The 20,464-nt window shown below is 43.2% G+C and overlaps 2 protein-coding genes across 2 annotated transcripts; both read right to left on the reverse strand.

Annotated features, from left to right (window-relative positions):
* Positions 1–434: 434 nt before the first annotated feature.
* LOC123063603 (putative F-box/FBD/LRR-repeat protein At5g44950) lies at positions 435–3,030 on the reverse strand. Its single transcript, XM_044487451.1, has 4 exons — positions 2,813–3,030; positions 1,396–2,229; positions 1,145–1,300; positions 435–1,046 (listed from the first exon to the last, which is right to left on the reverse strand). Exons 2-4 carry the CDS (start codon positions 2,221–2,223, stop codon positions 768–770), a joined length of 1,263 nt encoding a protein of 420 aa, XP_044343386.1. The 5' UTR covers positions 2,224–2,229; positions 2,813–3,030; the 3' UTR covers positions 435–767.
* Positions 3,031–7,131: 4,101 nt separating this feature from the next.
* Positions 7,132–10,768, reverse strand: LOC123059577 (uncharacterized). The gene is made up of 6 exons (XM_044482116.1): positions 10,432–10,768; positions 8,162–8,245; positions 8,022–8,061; positions 7,843–7,911; positions 7,606–7,715; positions 7,132–7,505 (listed from the first exon to the last, which is right to left on the reverse strand). Exons 1-6 carry the CDS (start codon positions 10,683–10,685, stop codon positions 7,370–7,372), a joined length of 693 nt encoding a protein of 230 aa, XP_044338051.1. The 5' UTR covers positions 10,686–10,768; the 3' UTR covers positions 7,132–7,369.
* Between the last annotated feature and the right edge of the window lie 9,696 nt (positions 10,769–20,464).

Below are 20,464 nucleotides of genomic sequence, written 5' to 3' on the forward strand. Positions count from 1 at the left end.
GTGTGTTAACATAGCAACGCATTCTTAATTTCTTGCCGATAATGGACATATTTATCCAGTCTCCCTAAAAGCAAAGCTGGATATAAATATGGGTATTGGTCAAAACATATATGGTTATTTGAGAAACGAAAACTATGAGATAATAACTGAATAGTTGTAGCTGATTCCAGTCCTCCTAATTATGTGAATTGTTTTGAGGTAAAAACTGGATCCGACTCACCTCAGTGAATAATTTTGACATAAACAATAGCTGAATATTTAAAGCGACGGCGATATAGAAATAATTCACTTATCAACAAAAAATAAAAAAGGAGATGTAAACAAATCTGGTAAAAGTTTTGATTTCCCAGGCATGGCTGCTTTGGTCTCATTACTTCAGGCTTCATATGTACATGCAAAAACTATGATATGACCATACAATTTGATGCCTTTGGTTCACATATTTGCTAAAACCATGAATTTACCATACACAGAACACATGCACAAAACATGAAGACCTGAACTGACGCCGTTGAGGAAGGGCTGCGGCGTGTGAGTCCCCGGTGCATGGAGGAACAGCAGTGGCAGCTTGTGTGCCCGGGCTGCAGAATGGAATGAGGCGTTTCATATGGACAACAATTGCTGACACCATATCAAGTATTCCCACCGAATTTCCTCAACAAAATGCACTACATGCTAGTCCTAGATGGTACATTCACATAAACAAAGCCAAGATAGTTCTACCCAGCAGCAAATTACATCGGCAAACGGTTGCGGGAGCATGCTTATCAAAACGTGACAATGACCTTGGCCCTGGTAGACGCCCTCGGCAGAGCTAATAGCTTGGCCAGAACCATGCTACAGTCCTTTTCACCCTTCCAGTCTATCTTCAGTTCTTCTAAAGCTGGTGCCCAGCTTAGTAGCTTTGCCACGAAATCAACTTCGAAGTCAAGACCCCCGAAATAGTTCACACTGGCCGTTACGAGATGGTCCATTTGCAATTGCAGGTCAAGTCCTTGAATGCCCACCTGATCCTCATCCTGACCAAGGATGCTCCAAGGAAAACTCTGCATTTTTTTTCACAGCTCATTAGCCATAAACACAACGAAAGAACATGGATCAGGTGATCGAGCAAGCGGGGAGAGTTTACTGGAGGCATACTTACACACATCTCAAGCTTCTTTAAGTTAGGGGCATTCTGAAACAGTGAACATGCAGTCAAGACTTGCCGCTGGTCCCACAAGCATATCATAAGAAAAATACTCTCCAGGTGAGTAAACACAGCAGGGAGCTTCGTATGTATGCATCCTTTTGATAGATACTGCAACAATAAAATAATAATAAAAATAGATGGCAACACAGATTAGTTAGAGGCAGAAGAATGCCATAGTAATGCTGGAGATAATAATAGCTCACCTTCAGGAAAAAACCACTAATAGTAAGTGTTTCGATGACACTTAGGCTTCCCAATGACTGCTTGACATAGCTTTCCTTGTCATGCGCAATTGGAACAGATTGATACGCTTTATCAAGAGAGAGAAAGGCCACCTCCAGATTAGGTGCGTCCAACTTAATGTCCTCAAAATCCCCTTCAACATTAAGATAATCCAGTTTAGGAGCCTTAATGTTTAGACGGTTGATGCCCTCAAAAGAATTTAATATCAAATCAGTCAGTGCGGGGCAGAACGAGATCAAATTTTGGATATCCTTGTCTGTGGAGGAGAAGATTTTCAGGGTGAGGTCAGTTAGGCTCTTGAAACCTTGGAATGCCCGGGGCAAGCTGATGATGCAGTTTTCTAGGTGCAGATACTCCAGATCACCGATAGAAAAGAGGCAAGAGGGAATCTTATACCTTGGCCCAGAGTTCAACTTGATTATAACTGATTTTGGTGATTTCCTTGACAGCATGATCATCCACCTACCGAACTCATCATGGTAATTTTTGTTACCTGAAATATCAAACTCCTCTATTGTTCCCTTGTGGAGTAATAGCACCATATCGACTAACGTAACGAACTTGGTTCTTGCAAGATTTCCATCGCACAGAGATATCACTGGCATGTCAGTCCATACATCCCTCCAAGTACTTGATAAGGTACTAGTCCTAACTGCTTCTTCGACATTCAAACGTGAGAGGATGTCGCCCTTTATCTCTGGAGGTAGACTGCTAAGTCTGTCTGTGCCCATAACTGATGTAGCTTCCGCCCTGGCCTTTTTACAGGTACTCGTTGCTTCAGAATCCATATTAAACTGTCCTAGCATTTCCGGAAGACAGGGAGCCTAAATTAGCATGCAGTCTACCACATGTGTCACTAAAAATACAATAGACGCAAAAAATCAAATTGTGCACTGAGTAGTAGCTTGTTCCTAGCAAAGCAACAAATAACAAACAACCAAGAGATGGGAATTTAGGGAGAAGTGCGGACAGTACTATGTTTCTATGAGTTGGTATGATTATCATTTGACATGTGTTAGAAGACCTAATTTGTGATCTTGAAGAGTAAACATGTGCCAGGCTGCAAGATGGAAATGGGCTTCTTTTGTTGAATACATGTGCCATCATTTGAGGAAGAGGTGATTAAAATATGAAGAAGAAAAAAACTTGTCTTGCAAAATGTCGATTGGACAAACAATTTAGGGTATATAATCGAGATGCCGTCAGCGTGGCCAAATGGTCAAATGCAATTCTAGTTGAGGATAGAGTCAATTTACCCCATAACCGGCCCTCTTTTCTTAGCCTAGATGTGGACTTGCACTCAAATTATTCAGGAGCAACACGTGTTCAGTTCCAACATTCACTCTAAGAATCTAGCGGGCAGGGAGCAAAGCGGACCTACGGAGCGCCGGAGAACGGAGAAAGGCGGCGCCGCCCGCCCGCTGCGGCCTTGGACGCTGCCGCCGGGACGGAGCGCAGAGGCCAGAGGGGCAAGGAACGAACGCAGGACGCCGGATGCCTACGCCGCCGCGCCGCCGGCCGCCGCGGCCATGCCGTGTCTAGGGTTCGAATTTAGCGGAGGAAACGCCGAAGTGGTCTGCGACTCCCTCCGCCTCCCGAGCGCACTTTGGGCGGCCCATGTACAGAGCGGGCGCCCCTTTTTTCTTTTCATTTTTCCGTTTTTCTTCTCTCTTTTTGTTTTCGTACATCATTAAAAATCGTTTGGGATTTTACAAAACAATCGATCCCAAATGTTTGGATGTTTGGATGTTTGAATTTAAAAAAACCTTTTTTTATGAATTTTAAAAAATCTTTTGAATTGCAAAAATGTTCACAAAATCGATTTTTTATATATTTTAAACAATCCACATATTTTAGAAAGTTCAGAAAATTTCAAAATTGTACATAAATTTTAAAAACATACCCGGGTTTAACAAAAATGTACATCAATTTGAAAAAATCGGGGTTTTACAAATGTTCAAGAATTTGAAAAATGATCCCGCATTTCGATGAATCTAAAAAATGTTCTAAGGGTTTTAAAAATTATTCAAAAAATTGATAATTTTATTTCTCCTTTTTAAAAATGTTCATAAATTTGAAAATGGTCCTAGATTTCAATAAATGTTTGTGAATTGGAAAAATGTTCCTGGATTTCAAATAATATTCGTTTTAAAATGGTTCCCATATTTAAAACAATATTTCAAATTTCAATAAATATTCAAAAAAATTGAAATTGTTCCCATGTGGAAAAAAGGAAAACCACAAATGAAACAAGAAAAAAAATTATAAAAACACAGAGTAAAAAATTACCCGATCTATGAAGGTTATAGAACCTTGTCAAAACCGGAAGGGAAGTGTCCTTAAACAGTTCTACCAATGACTAAAATGGGTCGACCCAGATAAGAGAGGACGCGACGCGGGGGTGCGCGGTACGTGTCTATTCACCGAGCTACACACTAAAATGGTCACGATCGTCTCACTTCACCAAGTTTTCGAGCTCCAATGACGTGCTTGTTTGCTCCTCCGCTTCCCATGACCTTCCTCTTCACCCTCGCCTTTCGTCTGTGGTGCCTATAAGCTAGTCTTTGGTTACCCTTAATTCGCAATAGCAACGTTCGAATTTCACAGCTTCATGATTGATGTAAGCTATAACGAGAGGACTAACACAATGTTTTTTTCTCTTCTTTTGATTTGTTTTCTCAATGCATCATGATAAAATTCAAACAAGGCTATTTTTCATTTCTCACACATCGGGCATGTGTGGACTTGATTGGTCCCCATGGTTAGAGGTAATGGGCGTTAGTAATTGACATAAAAATATTACATCATGATAAATGGCATCTATAATCTATAATACCTAAATAGTTCATCCCCACTACCTTATTTCTCTAAGCATGCAAGCTATCCAACTCAGCAGCCATGCCACATCAGGCTAGTCATAGTGGGAGTAACTTAGCTAGTAACATAGCGCGCTTCAAGATATTTTTGCTTATGTGACAAGTAATTAATGAGAGGTGGTAACATAATATGTTACTGTAACATAGCGCTTTCCAAGATAAGATGAGTCTACAAGCTAATAAATGAAGCCATCTAAGATACTACTATTATGTTACTTTGCATTATGAAGGTAGTAACTTAGGCTAGTATCATATGCATGACACTAGTGTAAGTTACTCCCCACTATGACCAGCCTCAGCAATTACTCTTATTTATCTTCACTTGCCAGCTCGCCACATCAGCATATGTTTTCAATAAGTCGTGTTGGTTTTTGTTTTTAGGGTTAAATCATGCTGGGAACCGAAGCGAACCCCTTTGGGCTTCCCTAATCGATGAGGCGGCGTAATAACTGATAAGAGAAGCCCATCCATCGATCTCTTCTTATCTCTTACTCTTCCTGGTAGCAGAACGGGCGATGTCGTCAATCACCACCAACGGCACCATCGATGCCCAGCAGTCGAGCACTCCGGTGTTTCTCCAGTCCATGCGTCTCCACGCGGGCGAGCAGAGGCACGCCAAGGTGCCACCTCTTCCTCTCCTCCTGGCGCGCGAGGACCTCGATAGAGCAACCTCCATCGTGTCATCCATCTGGCTACCGCCTCACCTGCGGCTCGATCTGATCTGTGGGAGATGGTGAGGGGTGGGGTTCGGCGAAGTTAGGCAAGAGGGAGATACTGTGCAGGACCACTACGCTGCAGACTTTAGGCGCCCGGAGTCGACGACTCTGCCTCCTGAAGGATGACCTCCACCACCTCCTTGCTGCCCAGAAAGCGACAACGACGCCGCCTCTCAGCGACTTCACGTGCTCCCGCAAAAATTCCCCTTCAGACAGTGGAGCGGCATCACTCCCATAGTCTTCAACATCAGGTTGGTGTCTGCACCATTGCTCCAAAATTGTGTCATGCTTGCCAGGTCATGCAAAGTTTAATCCAACGTTCCCTCTTGCATTATATTGATTTCAAAAGCACATGTGTTTATCATATAGGATTACTGATGCATACCAGTATGATTATTTTAGTGTTGTCACAGATCCGTTCTCTTTTTCATGAAGTTGGCTGGGGGCTTTGGCCACATGACAACTTTAATTTGAGATATCAATGATATAAATCAGTGAAGTTAATGTAACACCACTCCTGTTTTGACACTGTACAGGATGCAGATGAAGATATGGATTGCATACTAAAAGTGCATTAATGTTCTGTCATTAAACACCATGCGTCGGTATATCATTCTCAACCAATGGTTGTTTTATGCTTGAAAATACTTCATGTCTGCACTATGATGGTAATATAAGTTTTGTTTTCCTCTAAGGAAACTTCATAGTTCCAACAATGTTTTACTTTTGCAGCGTTGTAGAGTTCTTTTGAAGGTATGGGATTCCACATCATATTTTGATTTTCCATTTACAATGCTTTGTTCATTCCCATTATCATGACCTTCATGGTAACCATTGCCACCTAAATTTAGCAAATAATCGTCGGTTATGTATGGTTCAATATTTGTGCATCACCTGTTATAAAGGGTTGAGTATATCAATTTGTTGAACTTTGATGATATATTCATATGTACATTTGTATCAAAATGTACACAATTTCATTTTTGTTGGTGGTGTAGACTCATTGGATTATTGTGTTTTTTCTTCTCAATTTGATTATGGGAATGACCCAAAATTTGCCAAAGGAGTTGTGAAGTGGGTGCTCAAATCTTCATCTTTCGTTTGCTCTAAAATGATTTGGCATCTCCAAGTAATGTTCCCTTCTTATTGTAAGTAGCGTGCAAATCTTCATGAAATACTTTAGAGAACCACGACATTGAGGGTGTTCTCCTTTGCGAATAGGCCATTACCAATCTAGGTGCCATCAGCTTTGTGACCATGTTTATTACTCTCACTTGCAATATTGTTGCCTTTCATTTGTGGTCCGGTGGCAAGGAATCTTTTATGTACTGTCTCATGGCAGCATTTTTTGTTCTAATTGTATAATTCTTCTATGCTGAGAATAAATGCAAAAAATAAAAAGTGGGTTGTGTTCTTGCCCTGTTCTGCTACTTGATGCATTTGTCTTTCTTCCTCCCATGCATGACGTCGTGTGATCTATCTTTTTGTTGGGAATAGTAATACATCTATTGCTATATTTTGTATTGGGATTGCATATTGGGAGTATTTTGTGTAACTACGAGCATCCTTATTGACATCTACTGGTACTAATCAGCAGGTCTCCTGATTCCATGGCGTGCCTTAGTCTTTTGGCGGGCATATTAAAAGTTGAGGGCTCTCTTGGTCAAACAAGTGGAGTGAATACCTGCACTTTTTCCCGCACTGAAAGATTGCAAACAGCTGATGGGCACCTCTCAAGTTTCTAGTCCATTTCAATTTGCCTTGGAAATCTTCTGCCGGCTCAAGTGCTCATGTCAAGGAATATGGTCGTATTTTTCTTGGATTTTTCATTTGCCTTGCAATGCTAATGGAGAAAAGGCAACCAAATTATTGGAGGGATAAGATGGTTAAAGAATAGATAAATAAACTATTTGCCATGGAAATTGCTGTCTTGAGACTTGGTGCATTGATACATTTGGAAAGTACGTAACGACCATGTCTTTGATAATGTACTTCCAAACTTTGGTTGGTGCAGAATTCCTGTTGTTAGCACCTACACATAGAAATGTACCGGACAATAAAAAGTAAATTGCGCTTTCCCTTGAACTCATAACATTATCCAATGTAACCGAAAGAGTAATCTGACCATGAAAATTATCATTTTACATAATCATCACTATTTATTTTTTGACCATACATTCCCGCAGCAACGCGCGGTGAATCATCTAGTTACAATAATTTTGGAGTACACAATATCTCTAATTTTACTTTTGGTTTTTTGTCTATGGAAATGTATCCCAAAACCTCCAACCACCTAGATAGGAGTATTCGGAGTAGAATGAAACCAAATCATAGCGACTAAATCACGGGGTGGGGTCCTTGCCGAAGCCCATGAGAACATGAGTGAGCAGCATGGCTCCCCGGCGGCTCGTCTGCGCCAGCCGTCCCAACAGCGGGAAGCTCACCGTCTCCCTGTTCTTGAGAGGCTTCTTGTCCCACCTGCATATGCATTATAACAATTAACACACTAACTAGCTAGATGGTAGCATCTCGATGATTAGGTTTGGTGACAGATAACATCGAACTTGTTGTGGCTTACCAGTCCTGGTGCCTGACGACCTTGCCATCCTCGACGTCGGGCGTGATGAGGGACTCCAGGTCGACATCCTTGCCAAAGACCTTGTAGTGTTGCTTGTTGTCGATCAGTATCTGCATTCATGCACCACTCATCGCATTGATATTCCGATCACGTTTGTAAAGTATGTTCATCGTTACTACACAAAGTATATGCGCGGCTACGATGAAGATGATGATGTCCAAATGAGCTTTTAATTACCTGGGATTTCCCCGGTCCGGTCGTGTTTTCCTTTATCGTGTACTCTACGATCTTGGACTCACCGAATACCTGACAATGCACGAGTCTTTGGATTAGTTTATGCGATAACAACGAATGTATATCAAAAGGAAAGAATAAATATCCATGAATAAATAAAGCATATGAAGGTGCATATGTACCGTAGGCATGGTGTAGAAGGCTGATTTGATCTGCTTGACGCTGCGATCAGATCGAACGGAACTCGATTCAGAAAGAAACATGGATGATGGATCATATGAAGGAGAAGTTCATGCAACAACAAACCCAATTACATACATACCCGTGGGCGCGCATGAGCGGGTCCTCGAATGTGGCATTGGGCGCGTACATCTCGAAGTCCCGTGCCGTGGCGCACGATCCGTATCTGCAGCGATTTGCCATGAGCGATGCGGTGAAAGACTATTGATTTTTTTTTTTTTACATAACTACAGAAGGATTTGAAAAATGGTCGAGCTGGACCTGGACAATTGTGTAGGTATATATATATATACTGCCAAGTTCATTGGAGAGATACAGCAATTAGCAATTACTTGATGGTCAATTGCTTGCTCAACTTAACTGAACAATGAGGGCATCTCCAGCCGTTGGCCCTCCAGGGGGCGCCTAAAATCGCCGCCTGGGGGTGAACCGCCGTAAAAATTGGGCCTGGGGGCAAGTTGGTCCCCAGCCGCCGGCCCCAAGGCCGTCCTCGGGCACGTTTTAAAATAAAAGAAGTTCGGCGAAGTTCGGCTTAAACACGATAAATTTTGGCCAAACACGATAAATTTCGGCCAAGCACGATAAATTTCGGCACATTTCAGCGAAGTTTGTGGATTTTCATTACATAGCACATATACATAAACTAATCTAAAGGAAAAACTGGCTTAAGTCGCCGCCGTCGCCGCCATCGTCGTCGGCGGCCTTCTCCTCCTTGACGCGGGCGCCCCTGCTGGACCCCTGCCCGGCGTCGCCATGGCGGACTGGTGGCGGCGCATCGTCGTCGTCGTCGTCGCTGTCGTAGATGACGACGACTCCGCCTTCGTCGCGGCCGCGTCGACGCTCCGCGAAGCGAAGCAGGGCGGCGCACTGGCGCTCCTTCGCCTTCTCCAGGCGCTCCTTCTCCATCGTTATGGAGTCCCTGCGCGCCCATTCCAGGGCCGCGTCGTCGTCGTCGAGCTCCGTCGTCACCGGCGCGGCCGGCTCCTTCTTCACCGGCGCGAGCCCTGGCTCCGTCTTTGGCTTGATGAAGCGCGGAGGAGGAGCCGACGAGTAGGCGCGCCGGTCGTCCTCGTTGATGACGATGCCGGCGCTGCGAGTGCGTCGCCCGAGCGGCGTCTCCGCCGCGGGCTCGGCCTTGACGCCGAGCAAGGCCGGAGTGCCGGAGGAGTGCGATGAAGATCGGGAGGAGGAAGAAGAGGAGGAGGACCCGAACCTCCTTGGCGCCCATGGCCCGGCGCGTCGGTGCTGCGCTGGGGCGGCCGCCCTCGCCAGGTACGCCAACGGCGGGTCGTTGCCGCCCTCGAGGTATGTCAACACGCCCTCGAGTGTGCGGTCGGGGACGCCCCACCACAGGTGGCGCCCCTCGCTGTTCTGCCGGCCGCCGACCACCGGCGCGCCGTTGATGGACGCCAAGCGCTGCTGCTGGCGGCGCTCGAAATACGCCGCCCAAGCCGCGTGATTGTCGGCGGCGTGCTGGGGGAGGGAGAGTTGGGCGTCGGTGAGGGAGGCGCGCATGACCTCGACTTCCTCGGCGAAGTACTTCGGCTTCGCCACGGCGTCGGGCAACGGGGGAATGAGCACTCCCCCGGCGCTGAGTCTCCACCCCGTCAGCCCGGCGCGCATGTCCGGCGGCGCCGGGATGTTCCCCTGGAACAGGAGGGCGGCCGAAGCCGTTGGCCGCCGCCTCGTCTCCGGGGAAGCGTTCCGCCATGGCGACGGGCTCGGGAGAGGTAGAGAGATAGAGGGAGGGGCTGGGCGGCGGCGAGGGACGGGGCTGATGTGGGCACAGGCGAGTGCAGGCCACCGGCTATATAGCCGCGCCGCACCCGTGTGTACGCGTGCGAGGGAGGGGAGGCGTCGGTACGCCGTCCCGTGACGCGCCGCCCGTGAGGAATCAATGGCAAGGCTGACCGGCGGCAGCCTTGGCATTGATTCCCCGCGGGAACCGAGGCCGTTGGGGGAAGACGAGGCGCCGTGTCGCTGACGCGGCTGACCCGCGGCTTTTTCGCGCCAAAACAGCTCGCCCCGGCGCCCCCAGCGCGCCGGGTTCGGCCTGGGTACGCCGGCGCTGTTTTCGGCCCAGGCCGGCGAAAATTGGGCTCCTGGGGATGCGACTGGACCGTTTTTTTTACGCCGGCGCGAAAAAATCGCCTGGGAAGTTCTTCCTGGGGCGCGGCTGGAGATGCCCTGAGCAATTATCAATTACAGTAGCAATCTGGCAGTGCAAGCTCAACTTTTGCGTTTGCGCTGCAAACAGTGATGACATCGAATCGAAGCGTATGAATAAAGTTAGGCTGGGATGCATGGACAACACAAGCAGAGCAGAGGTTGATTTGAGCAGTTAGTAGTTACATGTTGAGGAGATGCGGCATGATGAGCTCCGACACGCCCCCGCCCGCCGCCGGCTGCGTCGACGCCTTGGCTCCCGCGGCCGCCGCCATGCCCGTCGTCGAGAACAATAATCTCTGCCTCGCGGGCGCGAGGGCGGCAGAAGCAGCGGCTGCGCGGAGGAAGAGCGCAGACGGGGTGGTCGTCGCCGTGGACGGCTGGTGCAGGAGCAGTCGCAGTCGCGCGGCGGAGGAGGCGCAGAGAGCGGGGGGTGGCATGCGATGCGAGCAGGCGCGCGCGCGGTGGCGAGAGGAGAAGGCGAAACAGGGGAGGGTAGCTTGGCTGGCTAGTTGTAGACGATAGGGTCTCTGGAGTTGAAATGTCGTTGCAGTAGCAGAGTCCTTGGTTGACGGCGTGCGCGGCGGAGGACGGCGCCACGTCGACCGGCCGATCCGGTGGCGGGCACCGCATCCACGACGAAATGTGTATACACCAAGCATTTGAAAAACACTTTCCATAAAAGTATTTGATAAAACTATATTCACCAAGCATTTGAACGATATTGAATGTGTATACAGAAAGAAAATGGTTCCCATGTCTACACAAAATTTAGAATGTGTGTGAAAAAAATTGAATACATAATTAAAAAATGTCTATCAAGCATTTGAAAAAATGTTGAAAAAGTATATAAAAATTTTTAGTCAAGCATTTGAAAAATGTTTAATGTTTATAAAAAAATGTTAAACATGCGTTCAAAATATATATAACATGTATTTCAAAAATGTTAAGTAAACATTTGAAAAATGTTAAATGTGTATACAAAATAATGACCATGTAATCAAAAAAATAATCTTGTATTGAATTAAAAAATGTTAAACTTGAATTTGAAGCATTGTAATCAAGCCACAAATGTTAAATGTATATAGGAAAAATGTTGACCATGTATTAAAAATAGTTGATCTTTCATTTGAAAAAATGTTCATCATGCATTTGAAAAAAAATGCATATAAAAACATGTTGACCATGCATTAAAAATTATTAGTCTTGTACGTAATCTGTTTAATAAACCATTTTAAAATGTTAAAAATGTGAATAAAAATATTGACCATGTATTATAAAAATGTTAAACTTGTATTGAAAAAATGTTACTATTTTATTTAAAACGTGTACAGAAAAATGTTGACCATATATTCATAGACCGAGGAACAAGCAAAGAAAAATATATAAAATGATGAAAACCAAGAAAGAAACTAAATAAAAACGAAGAAAGAAAACCAGAAATGAAAGAAAAGCAAAAACCCATCAAAACTGAGAAAGAAACAAAGACAAAGAACAAAGAAATAAAATAAAAGGAGGCAGTGAAATCCGTGAAAAAACTAAGAAAACTGGTGGGAAAAACATAGGATTGAAGAAAACAGTTGAAGAAATAGAGAAAACCGAAAAAAGGAAAACGAAAAGGGAAAAACATGGAAAAAACCACCATGAGCGATCATGTTGATCGGAAACAACGAACGGAAAAACGGGACGGTCTAGTTCTGTAGCGGGTGTGAAAATGTGTCGCGCGAGACAGAAGAAACACTCGCAATAAACAAGATACAACCTTTGCGGCGCCTATACCTCGCTTCAGGTTGGAGCGCTCGCCTCAAGCGCATGCGCTAATGGTCCGGTCAAGCGCGGGGGGGCATTAAGATCTTATTTTTTCGCATTTTTGGTTTTTGTGTTCTGTTTTCACTTTTTTTACTTTTATTTATATTTCCAAATATATAGAAATAATAATTAATGTTAATAACGCATTTAAAAATGTTAAACATGTATTAAAAATGCTTCTAATGCATAAAAATGTAGAATGTGTATGAGAAAAGTTGACATCAATATATATGTTTGAAAGTAATCATGTAATGGAAAAATGTTAACACGTATATAAAAAAATTAATGTATAAAAAATGTACAAGGCGTGGGGAAACAAGTACACATCAAAAGAAATAATTTTAAAAAAATGTTAATTATGCATTACAAAAATGTTAAACGTGTACATAAAAAATGATGCTGATGTATAAGAAAAATGTAAAATGTGATTCAAAATATTTGTTTGAGAAAAAATGGTAATCATGTATTGAATAATGTTAAAATGTATATCAATTTATTTTATATGTGTACAAAAATGTATAGTCTGTTAAAAAAATCAGCAACAAAAGATATATTTCAAAAAATCTTGATAATATATTTGAAAAATGTTAAAGGTGTATACCAAAAATTTAGAGTTGTGTATTTGAAATAATGATGACCATGTATTCAAAAAAGTGTTCAAAAACATGTATCAAAAGAAAAAAAATACTATCTGAACTAATGTTCGACGTGTATCAAAAAAATATTACATTGTGTATGAAGATAAAAATGTATATTGTGTACCAAAGAAAATTGCACATGTGTATGAAAAGAACAACGATAGAAATAGACAAAGAAACATAAAGAAAAGCAAAGAAAAAGTATGAGAGATCATAAGACTACACATGTCGTAGATTTCCTAAACAATATGTGTTACTTGTGTAGGTCTTGAGATCATGTTGCATGGGCCCTTAAATTGGACAACATGTATGGAGTTCACCATAGTATAACAACTTACTAGATAGATTATCAGACTACAAACACAAATAACAACATATAGACTAGGCACAAATTCTTACCACTCACCTACATCTCCCACACCAAGGGGAACTACTCACGCATCATAAGAAAATAACCAATCATCTCAAGGGATAAACCAATGGAAATCATATCAATAACGCGCGGAAAATCCACAATGAAATGAATGATCCAAATAGTCTTGATCTCCAAATGAGTGTGAAAAGAGTTTACAACTTGTTCTTACAAATTGGAATTCCTCTTACAGCTGCGTGGGCAAAAAAATAAGTGCGAAAATTCTTTTTCTAGCAGACAAACGCATACAAATTTAGTACCACCTTTGATAGAAAAAAAATATTTTTAGCGGTGAACGGATGAATTTTTTTTTACGGAAAGCACCTTACTTTATTAGTAGATATAGATTATGCAGGAAGCAGTCCAACGGGCAATGTTTCAATGAAACGTTTTGCCGAGCGAAGCGTGTTGCACTCGATGGGACCAGGAGAATTGGGAGGAGCAGTAGGATAATGCACACGTCCTAGCTGAGGACCTAGGGAGGGGGAAAATATCTGGTGCACCGGAGCTTGTGGTGCTACCGGTGCACCAAACTCATATTGTCCTTTTACAATGTCAAAAAAGTTCTGAAATTTTTTTAGCACACTCACACAACATCAATGTAGGTTGTCACAAAAATTTAAGTCAAAATTCGAAACATAACTCGAAAAATGGAAATGACAAATTCAACACTAAATAGTACATAGCATAACTTGGGTTTAGATTTGGCCCATTATCACACTGACGTCAAATTTGTCATTTTTGTATCTCAAAAAATATTTCAAAATTTTATACAAAATTTTGTGACATCATGCATTGATGTTGTGTTAACATGCTAGATTTTTTTTTCAATTTTTTTAAAAATATTCTATGGCATCCGGTGCACCGGTAGCATCACAAGTGCGGGTGCACCAGATACATTCCCCCTAGGGAGGAGTTGCAGCTTGACGAACAACCAACAACGTGTTGGAAATATGAGCAATTTACCAAATGATTTTATTAATAGAAATACTAGATAAAGCATGACTAATATAGAAGAGATAAAACAAGTCATGCGTTCTGACAGAGAGAAGGTAAATAACTTCTGCATATATGAACCGTAGCCTATCATATCTAAAGCAGACAGTATAGCAAGTAGCATATATGAAGTAGAACCTAACATGTGTAGGACAAGGACTAGAATAAGGAACTGCGGCAGAACCTTTAACAGGAAATACAAGAACACGTACGGGACAGCAGCAGTAGAAGCGCTGGACTTGGGGTCGGTGTCCTCGCCTGCCATGTCGTCGAGGAGGTCGTGGACGTCGGGGAAGAAGTCGTCGTCGGGGAAGTAGTCGTCGGCGACCGGATCGTCCGTGATGAAGCAGCCAGTAGTCGCGCTGAGCGCTCCCCAAAAACCTTATCACCCTTCTCCCGTACAAGACTCAAAAGGTGCGGTTTCGGAGGCCTACTGTCCCGACCTGTGGTGCACGCCGCAAGCCGGGATGGGGAAGATCGTAGCAGCAGCGCAGTGCTCAAGAACTTTGTGGCGAGAGGAAGGGGATCTTCTGGTGTGTCTCTTTAGAGAGGAGCGACCTCTCTTATATAGGCACAGGAGAAGGACGCGAAGAGGCTGTGGCAGGAGGTGAAGCAATGAAGGGAGACAAAGCGAACAGGCGGCGGCCGAAGAGGCACGCCGTTCGAATTCAGTGTCCACTACAGAAGACGTTTCAACTCCCACGTGACCTTTCGTATACCCGTCGTGCGTGGCAAAAATTTAGATATCGGCTCGGCTCATTCCTGCAACCCGCGGCGCGTCGTGACGAGGCGAGCGGCGAAGGAGGAGCGCGCGTGGATATCCCTCTTGTTCTCATGCTCGTACAAGTGGGGAAAGAACCTCCCTTATAAGGAGGTCCAACTCCCACTAAACTAGCAATGTGGGACTAAAATTTTAGTATTATCCCTTGCCTTGCACAAATGGGCTAAGTGGGCCTCTAGGATTTATTAGGAATTTCTGAAATAGTTACTGGGCTGCCCAAAATAGACTAAATTCCAGCAATCCCCCACCAGATCCCAGAGGCACACAGAAATTTGCCTTTGGTTCCAACACACTGTTTTATATACCGGTACTGCAGTGGAGACTGTTAAGTTGAACTTCCACCTAGAACTCTATGCTACACTAGTAAGCAACTTGAACAGTGGACTGGGCCTTGAACTGCAAGTTTTCTGCGAATCTAGCTTCACATAAAGCCTTGAACGATACGTGGCTACCGTGGATCTTCCCCGCAGGTGGAGCTTATGCGTCATACTCCGTGACCTTTCATGAGTTTACTAGAGAGAACCCTACTCTCATAGATTGCGACGTTTGACAATCAGACTCATATAGGTGTGTTCTTCAAAAGATGTTTTGCAGGATAACATCTCTGCTTAAATAAGCCACTTAGAACACATTAAGATATACATCAACCTGTCATGCAGATTAGGAGAGTATTGCATCTTCATGGAGTGGTATTGTGAATAGTAAGGATACTCTCCTCTCAGTTGACCAACAGCTTGTCTTCCACATCTAATTCACGGGATCTCCAATCACAAAGAATAGGTTACCACTGTGAACAACTCATATTGTGGGTCTCATACCCATCTCCCTCGATGCATTATCTATCACATTACGTGATAGACCCTTGGTAAAAGGATCTGCCAGATTTTTAGACGTTTGGATATAATCCAACGCAATAACTCCGGAGTTTTTCATTTTCCTGACAGATTTTAACCTTCTCTGAACGTGTCTTGATGACTTCATGTTATCCTTTGAACTGCTCACTTTCGTGATCACAGTTTGATTGTCGCAGTTCATAAGGACACCCGGTAAAGGTTTCTCAACAACCGGCAAGTCATTCAAGAGCCGGCGAAGCCAATCTGCATCAACCGTAGATGTATCTAGTGCTGTGAGTTCTGCTTTCATTGTTGACCTCGTTAAGATGGTCTGCTTGCAAGACTTCCAAGAAACAGCGCCACCTCCATGAGTGAATACATAACCGCTCGTGGCCTTTATCTCATCAGCATCTGAGATCCAGTTTGAGTCACTATACCCTTCAAGCAACTTTGGATGCCCGCTGTAGTGAATTCCATAATTTGCAGTGCCTTTCAAATAACGCAAAACTCTTTCTAGAGCTTTCCAATGCACATCTCCTGGTTTTGAAATAAACTGACTTAGTTTGCTAACAACAAAAGAGATGTCAGGTCTTGTAGCACTGGCTAAGTACATAAGCGAGCCAATAATCTGAGAATACTTCAATTGGTCTCTAGCAATTCTTCGATTCTTTCGAAGCAACACACTAGCATCATATGGTGTTGGAGAGAGCTTGCAGTCACTATAGCCAAAGCGACTCAAGATCTTTTCCACATAGTGAGATTGAACCAATGTAATCCCACCATCATCGTCTCTCAACAACTTGATGTTCAGAATGACATCAGACACTCCTAAATCCTTCATCTCAAAACAACGAGATAGGAAATCCTTAACCTCCTTAATAACATTCAGATTGGTTCCGAAAATCAGTATGTCATCAACATACAAGCACAGGATAACTCCCTCGCCCCCACCATGGCGATAGTACACACATTTGTCAGCTTTGTTCACAACAAAGCCTGCAGCTGTTAAAGTTCTTTCAAACTTCTCATGCCACTGTTTGGGTGCTTGCTTAAGTCCGTACAAAGACTTCAACAACTTGCACACTTTCCCTTCCTGACCATCTAGTATAAACCCATCTGGTTGTTCCATATAAATTTCCTCGTCCAACTCTCCATTTAGGAAAGCAGTCTTAACATCCATTTGATGAACGAGAAGACCATGCGAGGCAGCTAGTGAAAGTAGAACTCGAATAGTGGTCAGTCGAGCCACAGGTGAGTAAGTATCAAAGAAGTCTTCACCTTCCTTTTGGGTATAACCCTTAGCCACGAGCCGAGCCTTGTACTTTTCAATAGTACCATCAGGCCTAAGCTTCTTCTTGAATACCCATTTGCATCCTATAGGTTTGCACCCATAAGGACGATCAGTTATCTCCCAGGTTTCATTCGCCAAGATGGAATCCATCTCGCTACGAATCGCTTCCTTCCAGTAGTCAGCATCTTCATATGCATAGGCCTCTGAAATAGAACTGGGAGTGTCATCTATGAGATACACAAGAAAATCATCACCAAAGGATTTTGCAGTCCTTTGTCTCTTGCTCCTAGTAGGAACTTCATTGTTCTCCTCCACAGGACTTTCAAAGTGTTCCATCGAAATGGCAGGTTCGGTAATTGTAACTGGTTCCTGATTCGATGAACTAGGCATCTCCTGATTAGATGAGGTAGCCATATCCTTCATGGGAAAGATATCTTCAAAGAAAGTCGCATCATTCGACTCCATGATCGTACTGAGTTCTTTAAGTAATATGATTAATTGAACCTAAATTTATCATGAAACTTAGTACCTGATAGTATCTTGCTTGTTTATGTTTGATTGTAGATAGATGGCCCGTGCTGTTATTCCGTTGAATTTTAATGCGTTCCTTGAGAAAGCAAAGTTGAAAGATGATGGTAGCAATTACACGGACTGGGTCCGTAACTTGAGGATTATCCTCATTGCTGCACAGAAGAATTACGTCCTGGAAGCACCGCTGGGTGCCAGGCCTGCTGCTGGAGCAACACCAGATATTATGAACGTCTGGCAGAGCAAAGCTGATGACTACTCGATAGTTCAGTGTGCCATGCTTTACGGCTTAGAATCGGGACTTCAACGACGTTTTGAACATCATGGAGCATATGAGATGTTCCAGGAGTTGAAGTTAATATTTCAAGCAAATGCCTGGATTGAGAGATATGAAGTCTCCAATAAGTTCTATAGCTGCAAGATGGAGGAGAACAGTTCTGTCAGTGAGCATATACTCAAAATGTCTGGGTATAATAATCACTTGATTCAATTGGGAGTTAATCTTCCAGATGATTGCATCATTGACAGAATTCTCCAATCACTGCCACCAAGCTACAAGAGCTTCATGATGAACTATAATATGCAAGGGATGAATAAGACTATTCCCGAGCTCTTCGTAATGTTGAAAGCTACAGAGGTAGAAATCAAGAAGGAGCATCAAGTGTTGATGGTCAACAAGACCACTAGTTTTAAGAAAAAGGGCAAAGGGAAGAAGAAGGGGAACTTCAAAAAGAACAACAAGCAAGTTGCTACTCAAGAGAAGAAACCCAAACCTGGACCTAAGCCTGAAACTGAGTGCTTCTACTGCAAGCAAACTGGTCACTGGAAGCGGTACTGCCCTAAGTATTTGGCGGATAAGAAGGATGGCAAGGTGAACAAAGGTATATGTGATATACATGTTATTGATGTGTACCTTACTATGCTCGCAGTAGCACCTGGGTATTTGATACTGGTTCTGTTGCTAATATTTGCAACTCGAAACAGGGACTACGGATTAAGCGAAGATTGGCTAAGGACGAGGTGACAATGCGCGTGGGAAATGATTCCAAAGTTGATGTGATCGCAGTCGGCACGCTACCTCTACATCTACCTTCGGGATTAGTATTAGACCTAAATAATTGTTACTTGGTGCCAGCGTTAAGCATGAACATTATATCTGGATCTTGTTTGATGCGAGACGGTTATTCATTTAAATCAGAGAATAATGGTTGTTCTATTTACATGAGTAATATCTCTTATGGTCATGCACCCTTAAAGAGTGGTCTATTCTTATTAAATCTCGATAGTAGTGACACACATATTCATAGTGTTGAAACCAAAAGATGCAGAGTTGATAATGATAGTGCAACTTATTTGTGGCACTGCCGTTTGGGTCATATCGGTATAAAGCGCATGAAGAAACTCCATACTGATGGGCTTTTGGAACCACTTGATTATGAATCACTTGGTACTTGCGAACCGTGCCTTATGGGTAAGATGACAAAAACACCGTTCTCCGGTACTATGGAGAGAGCAACAGATTTATTGGAAATCATACATACAGATGTATGTGGTCCGATGAATGTTGAGGCTCATGGCGGATATCGTTATTTTCTCACCTTCACAGATGACTTAAGCAGATATGGGTATATCTACTTAATGAAACATAAGTCTAAAACATTTGAAAAGTTCAAAGAATTTCAGAGTGAAGTTGAAAATCATCGTAACAAGAAAATAAAATTCCTACGATCTGATCATGGAGGAGAATATTTGAGTTACGAGTTTGGTGTATATTTAAAACAATGTGGAATAGTTTCGCAACTCACGCCACCCGGAACACCACAGCGTAATGGTGTGTCCGAACATCGTAATCGTACTTTAATAGATATGGTGCGATCTATGATGTCTCTTACTGGTTTACCGCTATCGTTTTGGGGATATGCTCTAGAGACGGCCGCATTCACGTTAAATAGGGCACCATCAAAATCCGTTGAGACGACGCCATATGAACTGTGGTTTGGCAAGAAACCAAAGTTGTCGTTTCTGAAAGTTTGGGGCTGCGATGCTTATGTGAAAAAACTTCAACCTGATAAGCTCGAACCCAAATCGGAGAAATGTGTCTTCATAGGATATCCAAAGGAAACTATTGGATACACCTTCTATCACATATCCGAAGGCAAGACTTTTGTTGCTAAATTTGGAAACTTTCTAGAGAAGGAGTTTCTCTCGAAAGAAGTGAGTGGGAGGAAAGTAGAACTTGACAACGTAACTGTACCTGCTCCCTTATTGGAAAGTAGTACATCACAGAAACCAGTTTCTGTGACACCTACACCAATTAGTGAGGAAGCTAATGATAATGATCATGAAACTTCAGAACAAAATACTACTGAACCTCGTAGATCAACCAGAGTAAGATCCGCGCTAGAGTGGTATGGTAATCCTGTTCTGGAAGTCATGCTACTAGATCATGATGAACCTACGAACTATGAAGAAGCGATGGTGAGCCCAGATTCCGCAAAATGGCTTGAAGCCATGAAATCTGAGATGGGATCCATGTATGAGAACAAAGTATGGACTTTGGTTGACTTGCCCAATGATCGGCAAGCAATTGAGAATAAATGGATCTTCAAGAAGAAGACTGACGCTGACGGTAATATTACTGTCTACAAAGCTCGACTTGTCGCAAAAGGTTTTCGGCAAGTTCAAGGGATTGACTACGATGAGACCTTCTCACCCGTAGCGATGCTTAAGTCTGTCCGAATCATGTTAGCAATTGCCGCATTTTATGATTATGAAATTTGGCAAATGGATGTCAAAATTGCATTCCTGAATGGATTTCTGCAAGAAGAGTTGTATATGATGCAGCCGGAAGGTTTTGTCGATCCAAAGGGAGCTAACAAAGTGTGCAAGCTCCAGCGATCCATTTATGGACTGGTGCAAGCCTCTCGGAGT

The sequence above is a fragment of the Triticum aestivum genome, chromosome 3A, assembly GCF_018294505.1.
Source record: "Triticum aestivum cultivar Chinese Spring chromosome 3A, IWGSC CS RefSeq v2.1, whole genome shotgun sequence".
In the NCBI taxonomy this organism is placed as follows: Eukaryota; Viridiplantae; Streptophyta; class Magnoliopsida; order Poales; family Poaceae; genus Triticum; species Triticum aestivum.